Raw genomic sequence first — 15,287 nt, forward strand, 5'->3', positions numbered from 1 at the left:
ATGAGGGAACGGAGGCCCGGAGAAGTGAAGCGGCTTGCCCAAGGTCACACAGCTGACAAGTGGCGGAGCCGGGATTTGAACCCACGACCACTGACTCCAAAGCCCGGGCTCTTTCCACTGAGCCACGCTGCTTTAGACTGTGAGCCCGTTGTTGGGTGGGGACCGTCTCTAGATGTTGCCAACTTGGACTTCCCAAGCGCTTAGTACAGCGCTCTGCACACAGTAAGCGCTCAATAAATGCGATCGATTGATTGATTAGCCTAATTAGTCTATTAGATAATAGACTTCCAGACTGGGAGCCCGCTTTTCTACTATTTAATCAATCAATTAGTCATATTTAAATAATTAATGATAGCATTTATTAAGCGCTTACTATGTGCAAAGCACTGTTCTAAGCGCTGGGGAGGTTACAAGGTGATCAGGTTGTCCCACCAGGATAACAGTCTTAATCCCCATTTTACAGATGAGGTAACTGAGGCACAGAGAAGTTAAGTGACGTGCCCAAAGTCACACAGCTGGCAGTTGGCAGAGCTGGGATTTGAACCCATGACCTCTGACTCCAAAGCCCGTGCTCTTTCCACTGAGCCACGCTGCTTCTCCTATTGAGCGCTTTATTAAGCGCTTACTGCGTGCAGAGCACTGGACTAAGCGCTTGGGAAGGACAGGTTGGCAACATAGAGACAGCCCCTACCCAACAGTGGACTCATGATTAGCCTAATTAGTCTATTAGATAATAGACTTCGAGACTGGTAGCCCGCTCTTCTACTATTTAATCAATCAATCAATCATATTTATTGAGCACTTACTGCGTGCAGAGCACTGGACTAAGCGCTTGGGAAGTACAGGTTGGCAACGTATAGTAACGGTCCCTACCCAACAGTGGGCTCATGATTAGCCTAATTAGTCTATTAGATAATAGACTTCCAGACTGGGAGCCCGCTCTTCTACTGTTTAATCAATCAATCAATCAATCGTATTTATTGAGCGCTTACTGCGTGCAGACCACTGGACTAAGCGCTTGGGAAGTACAGGTTGGCAACATATAGAGACAGTCCCTACCCAACAGTGGGCTCACAGTCTAAAAGCCTATTTATTTACTGATGGCATTTATTAAGGGCTTACTATGTGCCAAGAGCTGTTCTAAACACGGGGGAGGTTCCAAGGTCATCCAGTGGTCCCACGGGGGGCTCCCAGTCTTCATCCCCATTTTGCAGATGAGGGAACAGAGGTCCAGAGAAGCGAAGCGACTTGCCCAAAGTCACCCAGCTGACAATTGGCGGAGCCGGGATTTGAACCCATGACCTCAGACTCCAAAGCCCGGGCTCTTGCCACTGAACCAGAACCCCCTGTTGGGTAAGGACCGTCTCTAGATGTTGCCAACTTGGACTTCCCAAGCGCTTAGTACAGTGCTCTGCACACAGTAAGCGCTCAATAAATAGGAATGAATAATAGTGGCATTTATTAAGTGCTTACTACGATCAAACGCAATCAGTACGATTGATTGATTGATCAGGTGGTCCCACGGGGGGCTCACAGTCTTCATCCCCATTTTACAGATGAGGGAACAGAAGCACAGAGAAGTGAAGTAACAATAATAATAATGGCATTTATTAAGCGCTTACTACGTGCCCAGCACGGTTCCAAGCTGATCAGGTTGTCCCACGGGGGGGCTCACAGTCTTCACCCCCATTTTACAGATGAGGGAACAGAGGCACAGAGAAGTGAAGTGATAATAATAGTAATGGCATTTATTAAACGCTTACTACGTGCCCAGCACTGTTCTAAGCGCTGGGCAGGTTCCAAGGTGATCAGGTTGTCCCACGGGGGGCTCACAGTCTTCATCCCCATTTTACAGATGAGGGAACAGAGGCACAGAGGTGTGAAGTAGTAATAATAGTAATGACATTTATTAAGCGCTTACTACATGCCCAGCACTGTTCTAGGCGCTGGGGAGGTTCCAAGGTGATCAGGTGGTCCCACGGGGGGCTCACAGTCTTCATCCCCATTTTGCAGATGACATCACTGGCACAGAGAAGTGAAGTAATAATAATAATAATGGCATTTATTATTCATTCAATCGTATTGAGTGCTTACTGTGTGTAGAGCACTGTTGTTCCCTCATCTGTAAAATGAGGATGAAGACTGGGAGCCCATGGGGGGCTCCCAGTCTTCATCCCCATTTTACAGATGAGGAAACAGAGGCGCAGAGGAGTGAACTAATAATAATAATGGCATTTATTAAGCACTTACTACATGCAAAGCACTGTTCTAAGCGCTGGGGAGGTTCCAAGGTGATCAGGTTGTCCCACGGGGGGCTCACAGTCTTAATCCCCATTTGACAGATGAGGGAACAGAGGCACAGAGAAGTGAAGTAATAATAATAGTGGCATTTATTAAGCACTTACTATGTGCAAAGCACTGTTCTAAGCGCTGTGGGAGGTTACTAGGTGATCAGTTGGTCCCACGGGGGGCTTCTAGTCTTCATCCTCATTTTACCGATGAGGTCACTGAGGCACAGAGAAGTGAAGTAATAATAATAATGGCATTTATTAAACACTTACTACGTGCCTAACACTGTTCTAAGCGCTGGGGAGGTTCCAAGGTGTTCAGGTGGTCCCACGGGGGGCTCACAGTCTTCATCCCCATTTTACAGGTGAGGTCACTGAGGCACAGAGAAGTGAAGTAATAATAATAATAATGGCATTTATTAAGCGCTTACTACGTGTCCAGCACTGTTCTAAGCGCTGGGGAGGTTCCAAGGTGATCAGGTGGTCCAACGGGGGCCTCACAGTTTTCATCCCCATTTTACAGATGAGGTCACTGAGGCACAGAGAAGTGAAGTAATAATAATAATAATAATGGCATTTATTAAGCACTTGCTATGTGCAAAGCACTGTTCTAAGCGCTGGGGAGGTTACTAGTAATCAGGTGGTCCCACGGGGGGCTCACAGTTTTCATCCCCATTTTACAGATGAGGTCACTGAGGCACAGAGAAGTGAAGTAATAATAATAATAATAATAATGGCATTTATTAAGTGCTTGCTATGTGCAAAGCACTGTTCTAAGTGCTGGGGAGGTTACTAGTAATCAGGTGGTCCCACAGGGGGCTCACAGTCTTCATCCCCATTTTACAGATGATGTCACTGAGGCACAGAGAAGTGAAGTAATAATAATAATAATAATAATGGCATTTATTAAGCGCTTGCTATGTGCAAAGCACTGTTCTAAGTGCTGGGGAGGTTACTAGTAATCAGGTGGTCCCACAGGGGGCTCACAGTCTTCATCCCCATTTTACAGATGATGTCACTGAGGCCCAGAGAAGTGAAGTGACTTGCCCAAAGTCACACAGCTGACAATTGGTGGAGCTGGGATTTGAACCCATGACCTCTGACTCCAAAGCCCGTTCCCTTTCCACTGAGCCATGCTGTTTCTCTACCCTACCTCCTTCTCCTCCCCACAGCATTGGTGTATCTATGTACATATTTATTACTCTATTTATTCTATTAATGATGTGTATATTGATATAATAATAATAACGGTATTTGTTAAGTGCTTACTATTCATTCCATCATATTTATTGAGCACTTACTGTGTGCAGAGCACTGGACTAAGCGCTTGGGAATGACAAGTTGGCAACAGATAGAGACGGTCCCTACCCCACAACAGGCTCATGGTCGAAGCACTGTTCTAAACATATATATAATAAGATATAATAATAATAATAGGCATTTGTTAAGCGCTTACTATGTGCAAAGCACTGTTCTAAGCACTGGGGAGGATACAGGGTGAACAGGTTGTCCCATGTGGGGCTCACAGTCTTAATCCCCATTTTACAGATGAGGTAACTGAGGCCCAGAGAAGTTAAGTGACTTGCCCAAGATCCCACAGCAGACATGTGGTAGAGTCAGAATTCGAACCCATGACCTCTGACTCCAAAGACTCCAAAGCCTGGGCTCTTTCCACTGAGCCACGCAAGATATATATAATTCTATTTATCTATTTAATTCTATTTATTCTGATGGCATTGACACCTGTCTGCTTGTTGGGTTTTGCTGTCTGTCTCCCACCTTTCTAATAGTAATAATAATGATAGCATTTATTAAGCGCTTACTATGTGCAAAGCACTGTTCTAAGCACTGGGGAGGTTACAGAGTGATCAGATTGTCCCACGGGGGGCTCCCAGTCTTCATCGCCATATTACAGATGAGGTCACTGAAGCACAGAGAAGTTAAGTGACTTGCCCAGAGTCACACAGCTGGCAGTTGGCGGAGCTGTGATTTGAACCCATGACCTCAGACTGCAAAGCCCATGCTCTTTTCCACTGAGCCACGCTGCTCTGTGAGCCCGTTGTTAGGTAGGGGCCGTCTCTATCTGTACACGATTGGTACTTCCTGAGCACTTGGGACAGTGCTCTGCACTTAAAGAGAATCAATCAATCAATCAATCGTATTTATTGAGCACTTACTGTGTGCAGAGCACTGTACTAAGCGCTTGGGAAGTCCAAGTTGGTAAAATATAGAGACGGTCCCTACCCAAAGCGGGCTCACAGTCTAGAAGGGGGAGACAGACAACAAAACAACACATGTTAACAAAGTAAAATAAATAGAATAGTAACTATGTACAAGTAAAATAGAGTAATAAATCTGTACAGACATACAGGTAGAGAAGCAGTGTGGCTCAGTGGAAAGAGCACGGGCTTTGGAGTCAGAGGTCATGGGTTCGAATCCCGGCTCCGCCACATGCCTGCTGTGTGACTGTGGGCAAGTCACTTCACTTCTCTGAACCTCAGTTCCCTCATCTGTAAAATGGGGGTGAAGACTGTGAGCCCCACGTGGGACAACTTGATCACCTTGTATTCCCCCCAGCGCTTAGAACAGTGCTGTGCACATAGTAAGCGCCTAACAAATGCCATCATTATTATTACTATTATTATTATGCAGGTGCTGTGGGGAGGGGAAGGAGGGTGGGGGGGAGGGGTTGCCTCCCCCGGGCAGCCCCCTCCCCTGCCCTCAGACCCCGGGGCCGGACCGGACCAAACCGGATCAGACCGGATGGGACCGGCTACTACCTGCAGCAGCGGGAGCGGCACCGCCGAACTGCCCTTTCTACTTCCACCTTCTTCGGCCCCCCGCCCCAGTCGGGGGTTCAGACTCTGCCACTTGTCTGCTGTGTGACTTTGGGCAAGTCACTTAATTTATCTGGGCCTCAGTTCCCTCATCTGTAAAATGGGGATGAAGACTTTGAGCCCCTTGTGGGACAACCCGATCACCTAGTATCCCCCCGGCCTCCATGTTTAGAACAGTGCTTGGCACAGAGTAAGCGCTTATCAAATGCCATTATTTGAGAGAGAATGTGAGAAGCAGCGTGGCTCAGTGGCAAGAGCCCGGGCTTTGGAGTCAGAGGTCATGGGTTCGAATCCCGACTCCGCCACGTGTCTGCTGTGTGACCTTGGGCAAGTCACTTAAATTCTCAGAGCCTCAGTTCCCCTGTCTGTAAAATGGGGGTGAAGACTGTGAGCCCCACGTGGGACACCTTGATCACCTTGTATCCCCCCCAGTGCTTAGAACAGTGCTTTGCACATAGCAAGCGCTTAACAAATACCATCATCACCATTAGTAGTAGTAGTAGTAAGCGCCCAATAAATATGATTGAATGAATGAATGAACTGTGGATTTGGGGATGCCTGTCTGCTTGCCTTGTTTTGTTGTCTGTCTCCCCCCCCCCCCAGCCTGTGAGCCCGTTGGACTTTCCAAGTGCTTAGTCCAGTGCTCTGCACACAGTAAGCACTCAATAAATACGAATGAATGAATGAACGAACCTCTTCCAATCCACCCTCCAAAGAAGCCGCACTTTGCGGCTCCTTGACCCCCCCGGACACCGGGGAGGCAGCAGGGGCTGGAGGCCTCCCGCCCCCTTCCACGTGGAGGCCACTGGGGCCCTTCCTTCCTTCCTGAGCTTTTATCAGGGTGATAATTTTGGTTGCCAAAGCTGGAGATCCTGCGCCGCCCTCCCCTTACACCCTTGATAATGCCCATCTGCCCACAGGCTCCTCTGCACCGTACAGAACGTATTACCGACCCGGTTCTTAACCTTCATCGAGTTTATGTGCTGCAAACCACGCACCACAACTTGACCTTTCCCCGACAGGACACTCCTGGTCTGAGGTAAGGGGCATTTATCATGTTGTGTGGGTGTTGTTTTGTTGTCTGGGTGTTGTCCAGCGTTTGTTACGGTGCCTGGCACAGAGTAAGCCCTTAACAAATATTAAAATTATTAGTCACCTTCTCCAAGAGGCCTTCCCAGACTAAACCCCATTTTCCGCAGCTTCCCCATCTTCCGCATCCCTTCGACTTGCTCCCTTTGCTCTTCCTCCCCCTTCCACCACACAGCACTTCAGTATATATGTACATCTATATAATTCCGCGTATTTATTTTGATTCTGCTTTACTTGTTTTGATGCCTGTCTCCCCACCTCTAGACTGTAAACCTGTTGTGGGCAGGGATTGTCTCTCTTTATTGCACTTTCCAAGTGCTTTGTATGGTGCTCTGCCCACAGTAACGCTCAATAAATATGAGTAAATGAATGATTTTTTTGGCCCAGAAAGCCAGAACTCAGAAATTCCTAATTCTTCCACCACCCTTCATCTCGCTTTCCTCTTAAGATGTTTCTTTAGGCTCCTGGTTCTTAATCTGATCCCCATTGTTATTTTGTTTGGTCTGTGAAATGTTGAGCCCTGTGTGGGACAGGGACTGTGTCCAACCCAATTACCTTGTATCTACCCCAGCGCTTAGGACAGTGCTTGGGACTAGTACGGGCTTAACAAATGCCATAATAATTGTTATTATTACTTCTGACTCTGCACAGTATAGCTCTCGTTAAATACCATTGATTGATGATGGATTTTCATTTTTTAGTATCCTTCTTGGACAAAACATAATCGCAGGCAGAAGTGTGACATAAATTTTCTCCCTGAAGATAAAGTAGGCTTTTTGCCAACTGAAAAAGAGTTACACTGAGAACCGATATTGGATATTTCTGTCTTTACAAGCAATGGCAGCCATGATGTACTGGCAAAATATTATTTATGTAAAATGCTCGGCAGTAGTGAGTTGTGTCTTCTCTGTTCTTTTAGGAATGGGTGAGTTTAAGGTTCACCGAGTGCGATTCTTTAACTATGTCCCCACGGCAATTCGCTGTATAAGTTACAACAGCCAGGCAGATAAGCTGGCCGTTTCTCGGACTAACAGTGCAGTGGAGATCTACAACTTGTCGGCAAACTACTATCAGGAAAAGGTAAATGAAATCCAAGGCTTATTTTCTGCCGGGTGGTTCTGAAACTCAAAGGAAAACAATGATCATTCTCAGTTGTAAGTTGTGTGAAGCCTAAGGAACTCTTTGTTTGCTGGGTCTATTAGGGAACCTTCCCAAGACTAGTGTGGCTTCCAGAAGACTGGGAACAGTTACTTTTATACGTTCTGGTAGGTTCTTACAGGCTCCTGCAGAAGAAGCTGGACTAATTGAATTTAAAGCTGGGAAATAATCGTGCTTTACAGACACCATCACATCTGGATGTATTTGTGGTATTCCTCTATTTAGATATAAAAAGAGCTTAGGAAGGAGAGATTTGAAGTACTTTTTTTCTGAGCCGAATCAATTGCTGCTCAGTATTGATGGGGCTGCCAGACTTTCCAGTGGAGATCAAAGTAGAGGACACCCTAAAAACCCTCGAGAAAGATGTTTCTCTCAGCAGGTGAAGAAAAACCCAAGAGTTATGTGCAACAGGTGTTAATTGAGCAATCAGTTGTATTTATCGGGCACTTGCCGTGTGCAGATCACTGTACTAAGAGTTTGGAAAAGTATGACACTGTAACGGGCACATTCCCTGCCCACAGTGCGCTTTCCAGTCTAGAGGGATGGGGCAAGAATTGGGGGTGACTCACTGAGTTACCGTGTCGCTGTAGTTTTTCCCAGGGCATGAAGGCCGATCTACAGAAGCATTGTGTTGGGCCGGACAACGCCTCTTCAGTGCCGGACTCAACGGAGACATTAACGAGTATGACTTGGAGAAGCTGAACGTCAAGTATTCTATGAGTGGCTATGGGGGTCCTATTTGGAGTATGGCTTCCAATCCCAGCGGGACTCATCTTGTGGTTCGTATCTTTGGAGTGTCTCTTGCTGTAGTTCATTCAAACTGGTGTATTTTTTAAGACTTAAGTGCCTGAGGCGCAGCAGAGAATTGGAGCTCTCCTTTGACACAGGACAATTCTCCTTTTCAAGTGGGCGGGCTCCTATTAGGGCAGTCCCAAGCACTTTTCCTAAATTATGCTTTTGCAGTGCTCCCAACCACTTCTCTTCCAGGAGGAGAATTCGTTGTAGAAATTAGGTTTTGAGTGTTCGGAATTGCAGCGTGGCATAATAGAGCATGGGCCTAGGAATCAGAAGGTCATGAGTTCCAATCCCGGCGCTACCGCTTGTCTGCTGCGTGACACTGGGCGAGTCACTTCACTTCTTTGTGCCTTAGTTACCTCATATGCAAAACGGGGAGCGAGACTGTGCACCCCACCTGGGACAGGGCCTGTGTCCAACATGGTTTGCTTGTAATCACCCCAGAGCTTAGTACAGTGCCTGGCACATAGTAAGCGCTTGACAAATACCATAATTATTATTACTTTTATTATTATAGTTCCCGTTTCCTCAGTCACTAGGAATTGCTCGACTGCTCTCATTTTTACCTGCCTGCTATGATCAACCAGGTGTATTGAGCACCTACTGTATGCAGAGCACTGTACTAAGTGCTTGGGAGAGTACAACATAGCAGAGTTGGTAGACAGGTTCTGTTATGTTGTACACTTTGTGATACCTAAGAAAGTTATATGTTATATGTTGCCAACTTGTACTTCCCAAGCACATAATAGAGTGCTCTGCACACAGTAAGCGCTCAATAAATACGATTGAATGCATGAATGAAAGTGGTGGGCCCAGGGACAGAACTCCCAAAAGGGATGCTGGGACCATTAGATTGGTTAAAAAGAACATAAGAAATGTCATTATTGAGTCAGGTCAGTGGTCCATCTAACTCAATAATCTGTGTCCAACACGTGTTTACAGAGGAGAAGTAAGACGGTTGCTCTGTTCGACATCCGTCCTGGTTTATAAGGATGTTGCCCCAACGTTTTCGTCTAGTAACACATTATGGGCCTCTTACTGATGAACCTGTTCACACCCCTTTTGAACCTACTGATATTTTTGATCCATGGCTTCCTCTGATAATGAATTCCATGTGCAAACCACATGACGTGAAGAAGTATTTCTTCTTGTTTTTGAACCTCTCCATCAAGTTTCTGTGGGTGCCCCCTCATCCAGTCATCATGGGATTTGGTGGAAAAAGAACTCCATGTTTGTTCTGTCTACACCCTCACATTTTTTTCCTTCAGTCATTTTCCTTCTCAGCTTACATACATACACACAAGCACAGACTTGTGTATGACTTTGGTTGTGAAATAATGAGATTTTATCAACTCAAAATCAGAGATTAAAACTCTCATTGTCTACGTTCACATTACTCTCCTCCAGAGTAATTTCTTTGGTTACTGTGGCTCTGAACTTCAAAAACAGCCCTGCTTAGAATATATATGCACACAAACAAATTCAAGTTAAATTGAGTTGCTTTTAGTTCTCAAATGCAGTGTTATCCTCCTAGCAAATAGATTTTAGTCTATTTACATTTTTTAGGGAGGCCTGTGGAATTTCCATGTTGTCAATAAGTTGTATAAATTAGGAAAAGATTCCAGTGACAAAGATGAAAGAAATTAGTGATTAAAGTTGGTAAGTGAAAATCGATCTGAGTATAAGGAAAATTCAGTGGTCCATCAACAATATACATGGACGGTAGCATTCTGAGACAATTTATATAAGAAATTTGTCTGAATAAAATACCTTTTCTAGTCCTCACTGACCTATTTCTCTCTGACAGATTGGCTGTGAGGATGGATCATTGAAATTATTCCGGGTCTCACCAGATAGAATCCAGTTTGAGAGAAACCTGGGTCATCAGAAAGGTATAGAGCATTTTCGGGGGCAGAGCATGAAAGTTCAACATCTCTTTCATTGAACCAAAGGGTGCCCCTGGGCAGGGAGAAAAGGGGATTTCTTTTAAGGTGCAGATCTACAAAGTATAAGCACAGTCGGTAGCATCAGCTCTTGCCACTGCTGAGCTCTCTGAGGAAGGGAGAATTTGAGGGAACACAGCAAGAGGTGGAGCACGTGAGAAGACAAACTGCCCCAGCTATTGCCATTGCTAACAGCTCTCCAGAGTTCGTGTCTGCCGAGAGCGCAGTAAGAAGTGGCTCCTTTGTCCTGAAAGGTCAAAATTGGGGGAGGTTGCCACAGCAGACGCAGTTTTTTTTTCCACATCTGCTCCTACCAACGCTCCTTTCCCTCAGCACTGTCTTCGGCAAGTATGGCGAGTCCTTAGGGCCTTTAAGAGGTGCTGTTTCCAAATAAAGTTCAAAACTTGCAGAAGGGCATAGACAGAGTGTAAGGTGTTTGAGAGAAACTGCCTCTTCCTGGTCAGATTCTTTATCGTTTCCAACCAGTGGCCCTTCCCTCTGGTTTCTAGATCAAATCCACCAAACTAGAGAAAATGGAAAAATACATTCAAAATGAAAAGCTGCAAATAACCATAAAAGTGGACTTATCTGGGATCTGTCTACGAGTGATTATTCAGAGTGCGTTTCATTGTGTCTTTGCCTTAGGTATGAAATCCTTGAGAACAGAAAGGGCGTTATTTGGGTGGGTGTGCTGTTCCGTTCCTAGCACTTGGTTCGTACTCAATAAATCCTAAAACTGTGTAGGTGCCAGTCAGTTCTCTGTTACCTGGCCCTGGAGCCGACAAAAAGACCCGCACTGGCTCCTGAGCAGGATGGAAGCACAAAAAGCTTCAGATTGCCCTCAGCAAAGTGGGGATACATAGAGCTTGGCAAGCAGGAGAGAATCCTGGTTGTCTCTGGTACCTGGTGAGGTGGAGAATATCTTGAGATTCTGGTCAGGATTTGTGGCAGGCTCAGGATGAGTGGAGGTTGAGGTAAAGGCCTTTGGGATAAATCATTCCTTTAAATCATTTGCTGCTATTTATTCTCTTGAGAATGATTTCCTTTTCCTTTTTGTAACTCTCTAGGTCGTGTCCTGTCTGTCTGCTGGCACCCACTGGGTTCCCACATTGCAGCCGGCTCCATAAACTTAATTCGTATCCTTGATAGCAAATCAGGTGAATATTTTTTGCCGATCAACTGTAATTTGGTTTTCCTTTGGATTAACTTCTAGTTCCTAGGTGCAGATCTTGCGAAGAACTTTTATAGTCTTTACAATTTAGGTTCTTGCAAAGAATTTTTAGAATCCACCGTCCCCAGATCCTTCTCAGGAATATTCTGGACTGTTTTCGTGATGTCCATGATGTACTGTGTTGAGGGAGGCCCCTTCACTCCTCCTAAGATTTATTGGGGCACAGTGGCTGACACTTTTCAGTTTCATTTTACATCAGTTAGCATGATCCAGAATTAGTTTTCCGTAGGTATTTTTTAAAAAATGGTATTGGTTAAGGGCTTAACATGTGCCAGACACTGCATTAAGTGCTGTGGTAGATACAGGTTAATCAGGTCAGGCACAGTCCACGTCCCACATGGGGCTCATACTCTCCCCATTGTACAGATGAGGTAACTGAAGCACAAAGAAGGTAAGTGACATGCCCAGAGTCATACAGCAGACAAGTGGCAGAGCCGGGATTAGATCCCATGGCCTTTAATGGTTGCAGAGAAGCCTCATGAGGGTAAAGTGTCAGTGTCTCAATCAATCAAGGGTATTTAATGAGCACTTACTGTGTGCAGAGCACAGAGATGGTAGACCCGCTCTCGGCCCATCACGGGTGTACAGTCTAGAGGGAAGCTTATAGTCTCCGGAGTCTTTTTATCGTTTCACCTTCCATGCTTTGTGCTGTCCCCACTCCTTCCACAACTCGTCACTTTGGCCTACTTGTTTTCCAGGCAACACCACTCAAAGGATATTGGTAGACAGGAGGCTGAAAAACCCTCAGAAACGTGACTGTGTCGTGTGGGGTGTGGTATTTCTATCCGATGGCACGGTTGTGAGCGCCGACTCTTCCGGAAAGATTCAGTTCTGGAACTCGGCATCAGGAACCCTCATGCAGACGAACAACCTCTCCAACTCCGACATCCTGTCCATCTCTGCGTCTGATGTAAGTGATGCCTGTTTACTTGTTTTGATGTGTAGATATCCATAACTCTGTGTTGATGCCTGTTCACTTGTTTTGTTGTCTGTCTCCTCCCTTCCAGACTGTAAGCCCGGTGTGGGCAGCGATTCTTTCTCCTTATTGCTGAATTGTACTTTCCAAGCGCTTAGTACAGTGCTCTTCACACAGTAAGCGCTCAGTAAATAACGAATGGATGAATGAAGGAATGAAGAATGTCTGCTGCATTGGCAAAACCTTGTAATCATCCTTCAGGTTTTAATAAGACCTGGACATCTGAGTGAAAAAATAATTTTCCCTGAGCATCTTTATCGGTGTGCCAGCCACCTATAACTTCCTAACCCTAATTGATGCAGAATGTGAGTTTTCAGTCTTTTAGATAAACTAGACATGTGAACTCAAGGTTTCACTTGAAGTATCATCTCCTGTACTAGCTCCTTCCTCCTCCAGGCCCTCGTCTGCCTCTTCCATTCCCCCTACTCATCCCCCCTGCCCGGTTCCAGAATTGTTCCACAGATCAGTCTTTTCACTTACCATGCCTACTTAGTTTCCAGTCCACCCTCCTGTCTGAAAACTGAGAAAAAACAACAACGTACATTTAGGGTTTTTTTTTCTAGGCGGGGTTTGGTATGTGTGTTTTCTGTTTTTTTTTTAAATGGTATTTGTTAAAGCACTTACAATGCATGTGCCAGGCTCTGTATTAAGCGTCAGGGTAGATACAAGCTAATAAGGTTGGACAACAGGCCCTGTCCCGCATAGGGCTCACAGTCTTAATCCCCATTTTCCAGATGATGTAACTGAGGCACAGAGAAATTAAGTGATTTACCCAGATTCACAAAGCAGACAAGTGGCAGAGCCGGGATTAGATCCCAGGCCTGTGCTGTTTCCACTAGGCCACAATGCGTCTCATTGTTTTGAATGAAAGTCATTAACCTGGGCAAAATGTAAGCATCCTTAGGTCTCCTCTGTCCAAGGTTTTGAGTTCAGAAAGTGGACATCCATTCTAAATTTGGTAAACGTCTGACATGTCATTTCAGTGATAATAATGGTGGTATTTATAATGGTGGTATTTGTTAAGCGCTTACTATGTGCAAAGCACTGTTCTAAGCGCTGGGGAGGACACAAGGTGATCAGGTTGTCCCATGTGGGGCTCACAGTCTTAATCCCCATTTTACAGATGAGGTAACTGAGGCCCAGAGAAGTGAAGTGACTTGCCCAAAGTCACAGAGCTGACAAGCGGCAGAGCTGAGATTTGAACTCATGACCTCTGACTCCCAAGCCCGTGCTCTTTCCACTGAGCCACGCTGCTTCTCTCCTTTGTTTTAGTCTTCTGACACACCACATTTATTCACATCATTTTTGTATCCCCAAAATGGGGGAAGGGTTATCAAGTGGGGAATTAAGTCTACAATAAGGGAAGCAGGAGGAAAAAAAGAGGGGAGAAGAAAGAGAAGGTAAAAGGTCAGAATTGTACTCTCCCAGAACTTCAAATAAGCCCTCAAGGAATCATAGTCTTATCGTCCCTCCCATCTCCTCTTCCTACTATGGGTGCACTTTTCAAAAACTTTTCACAGCTTGAAGCTACCCTACCATCCTACCTTAGTATGGGCTACTACCACTGTTTTAAATATATATATATAAGTGTTCTGTATAAGGGTTCCTGATGCCGAGTTCCAGAACTGAATAATAATATATATATATATGTTATTTCCTCAAAAATTGAAGGGGGAAGAAACTCTCCCATTTCCCCTATTACTAATTTATTTTAATGTGCATCTCCCTCTCCAGACTGTAAGAGCCTTGTGACAGGGAGTGTGCCTACCAAGTCTGTTGTGTTGTACTTGGCCAAGCGCTTAGTACATTGCTTGCTCTGTACACAGTAAGCGCTCAAATACAATTGACTCATTGGTTAGTTGATTGAATTTATACGGTGAAGGAAATTATGTGACTAAATAGGTATTTGGTGTGTTTAGGTTTGGGGTGTGTTTTGTAGGCTTGGCCTGTAGGGGGCACTGTGACATCACATAATCAATCAATCGTATTTATTGAGCGCTTAGCAGAGCACTGTACTAAGCGCTTGGGAAGTACAAGTTGGCAACATACAGAGACAGTCCCAACACAACAGTGGGCTCACAGTCTAAAATAATAATGATGGCATTTATTAAGCGCTTACTATGTGCAAAGCACTGTTCTAAGCGCTGGGAAGGTTACAGGGTGATCAGGTTGTCCCACAGGAGGCTCACAGTCCTAATCCCCATTTTCCAGATGAGGTCACTGAGGCCCAGAGAAGTGAAGTGACTTGCCCAAAGTCACACAGCTGACAGTTGGCGGAGCTGGAACTTGAACCCATGACCTCTGACTCCAAAGCCCGGGCTCTTTCCACCGAGCCACGCTGCTTCTCGCTGCTCATCATGACTTGATGAGCATGACCTTTCTGGGTAGCTCTCCTAGGAAAGACATTATGTTTATTTAAAAGGTTTGTTAATTCCGAGGCTGTATTGCCAATTTGTACTTCCCAAGCGCTTAGTACAGTGCTCTGCACATAGTAAGCGCTCAATAAATACGATTGATGATGATGATGATGATGATCTACAAGGGGAAAATAACAGTAATAATATTAATAGCTGTTTTTTGTTAAGTGCTTACTATGAGCGAAGCACTATATTTAGCACTAGGGTAGATTCGAGATAATTGGGTCCCACTTGGGGCTCACAGCCTACGCAGGAGGGAGAATAGATTTGAATCCCCATTCTGCAGATGAGGGAACTGAGGCCCAGATAAGTTAAATGACTTGACCAAGGTCACACAGTCAAGTGGCTGAGTTGGGATTAGAACCCAGGTCCTCTGACTCTCAAACCCATGCTCTTTCCACTGGGCCACACTGAATCCAGTGCTCGTTTCAAAAAGAAAAAATTCCACACTTCAGTTCTTTCTGAACACAAATGAATCTGGATCTTTTTTTCACTCTACCAAAAGTGGTTAGAAAACGGTAAACCTTGTAATATTTGGAGTCTAACTGAAACC

The 15,287-nt window shown here is 45.3% G+C and overlaps 1 protein-coding gene across 2 annotated transcripts in view; it reads left to right on the forward strand.

The window, feature by feature from the left end:
• Positions 1-15,287, forward strand: part of UTP4 (UTP4 small subunit processome component) — a 28,648-nt gene that overhangs the window by 902 nt on the left and 12,459 nt on the right. For both annotated transcript variants that reach the window (XM_038754720.1, XM_038754721.1), the window contains exons 2-7: positions 6,046-6,164; positions 7,134-7,294; positions 7,963-8,151; positions 9,975-10,059; positions 11,178-11,267; positions 12,040-12,251. In XM_038754720.1, the coding sequence (XP_038610648.1) occupies positions 7,136-7,294; positions 7,963-8,151; positions 9,975-10,059; positions 11,178-11,267; positions 12,040-12,251 (735 nt within the window). In that variant the 5' untranslated portion in view covers positions 6,046-6,164; positions 7,134-7,135. The remainder of the gene's footprint in view (positions 1-6,045; positions 6,165-7,133; positions 7,295-7,962; positions 8,152-9,974; positions 10,060-11,177; positions 11,268-12,039; positions 12,252-15,287) is intronic.

This window comes from Tachyglossus aculeatus, chromosome 11, assembly GCF_015852505.1.
Source record: "Tachyglossus aculeatus isolate mTacAcu1 chromosome 11, mTacAcu1.pri, whole genome shotgun sequence".
Lineage (NCBI taxonomy): Eukaryota > Metazoa > Chordata > Mammalia > Monotremata > Tachyglossidae > Tachyglossus > Tachyglossus aculeatus.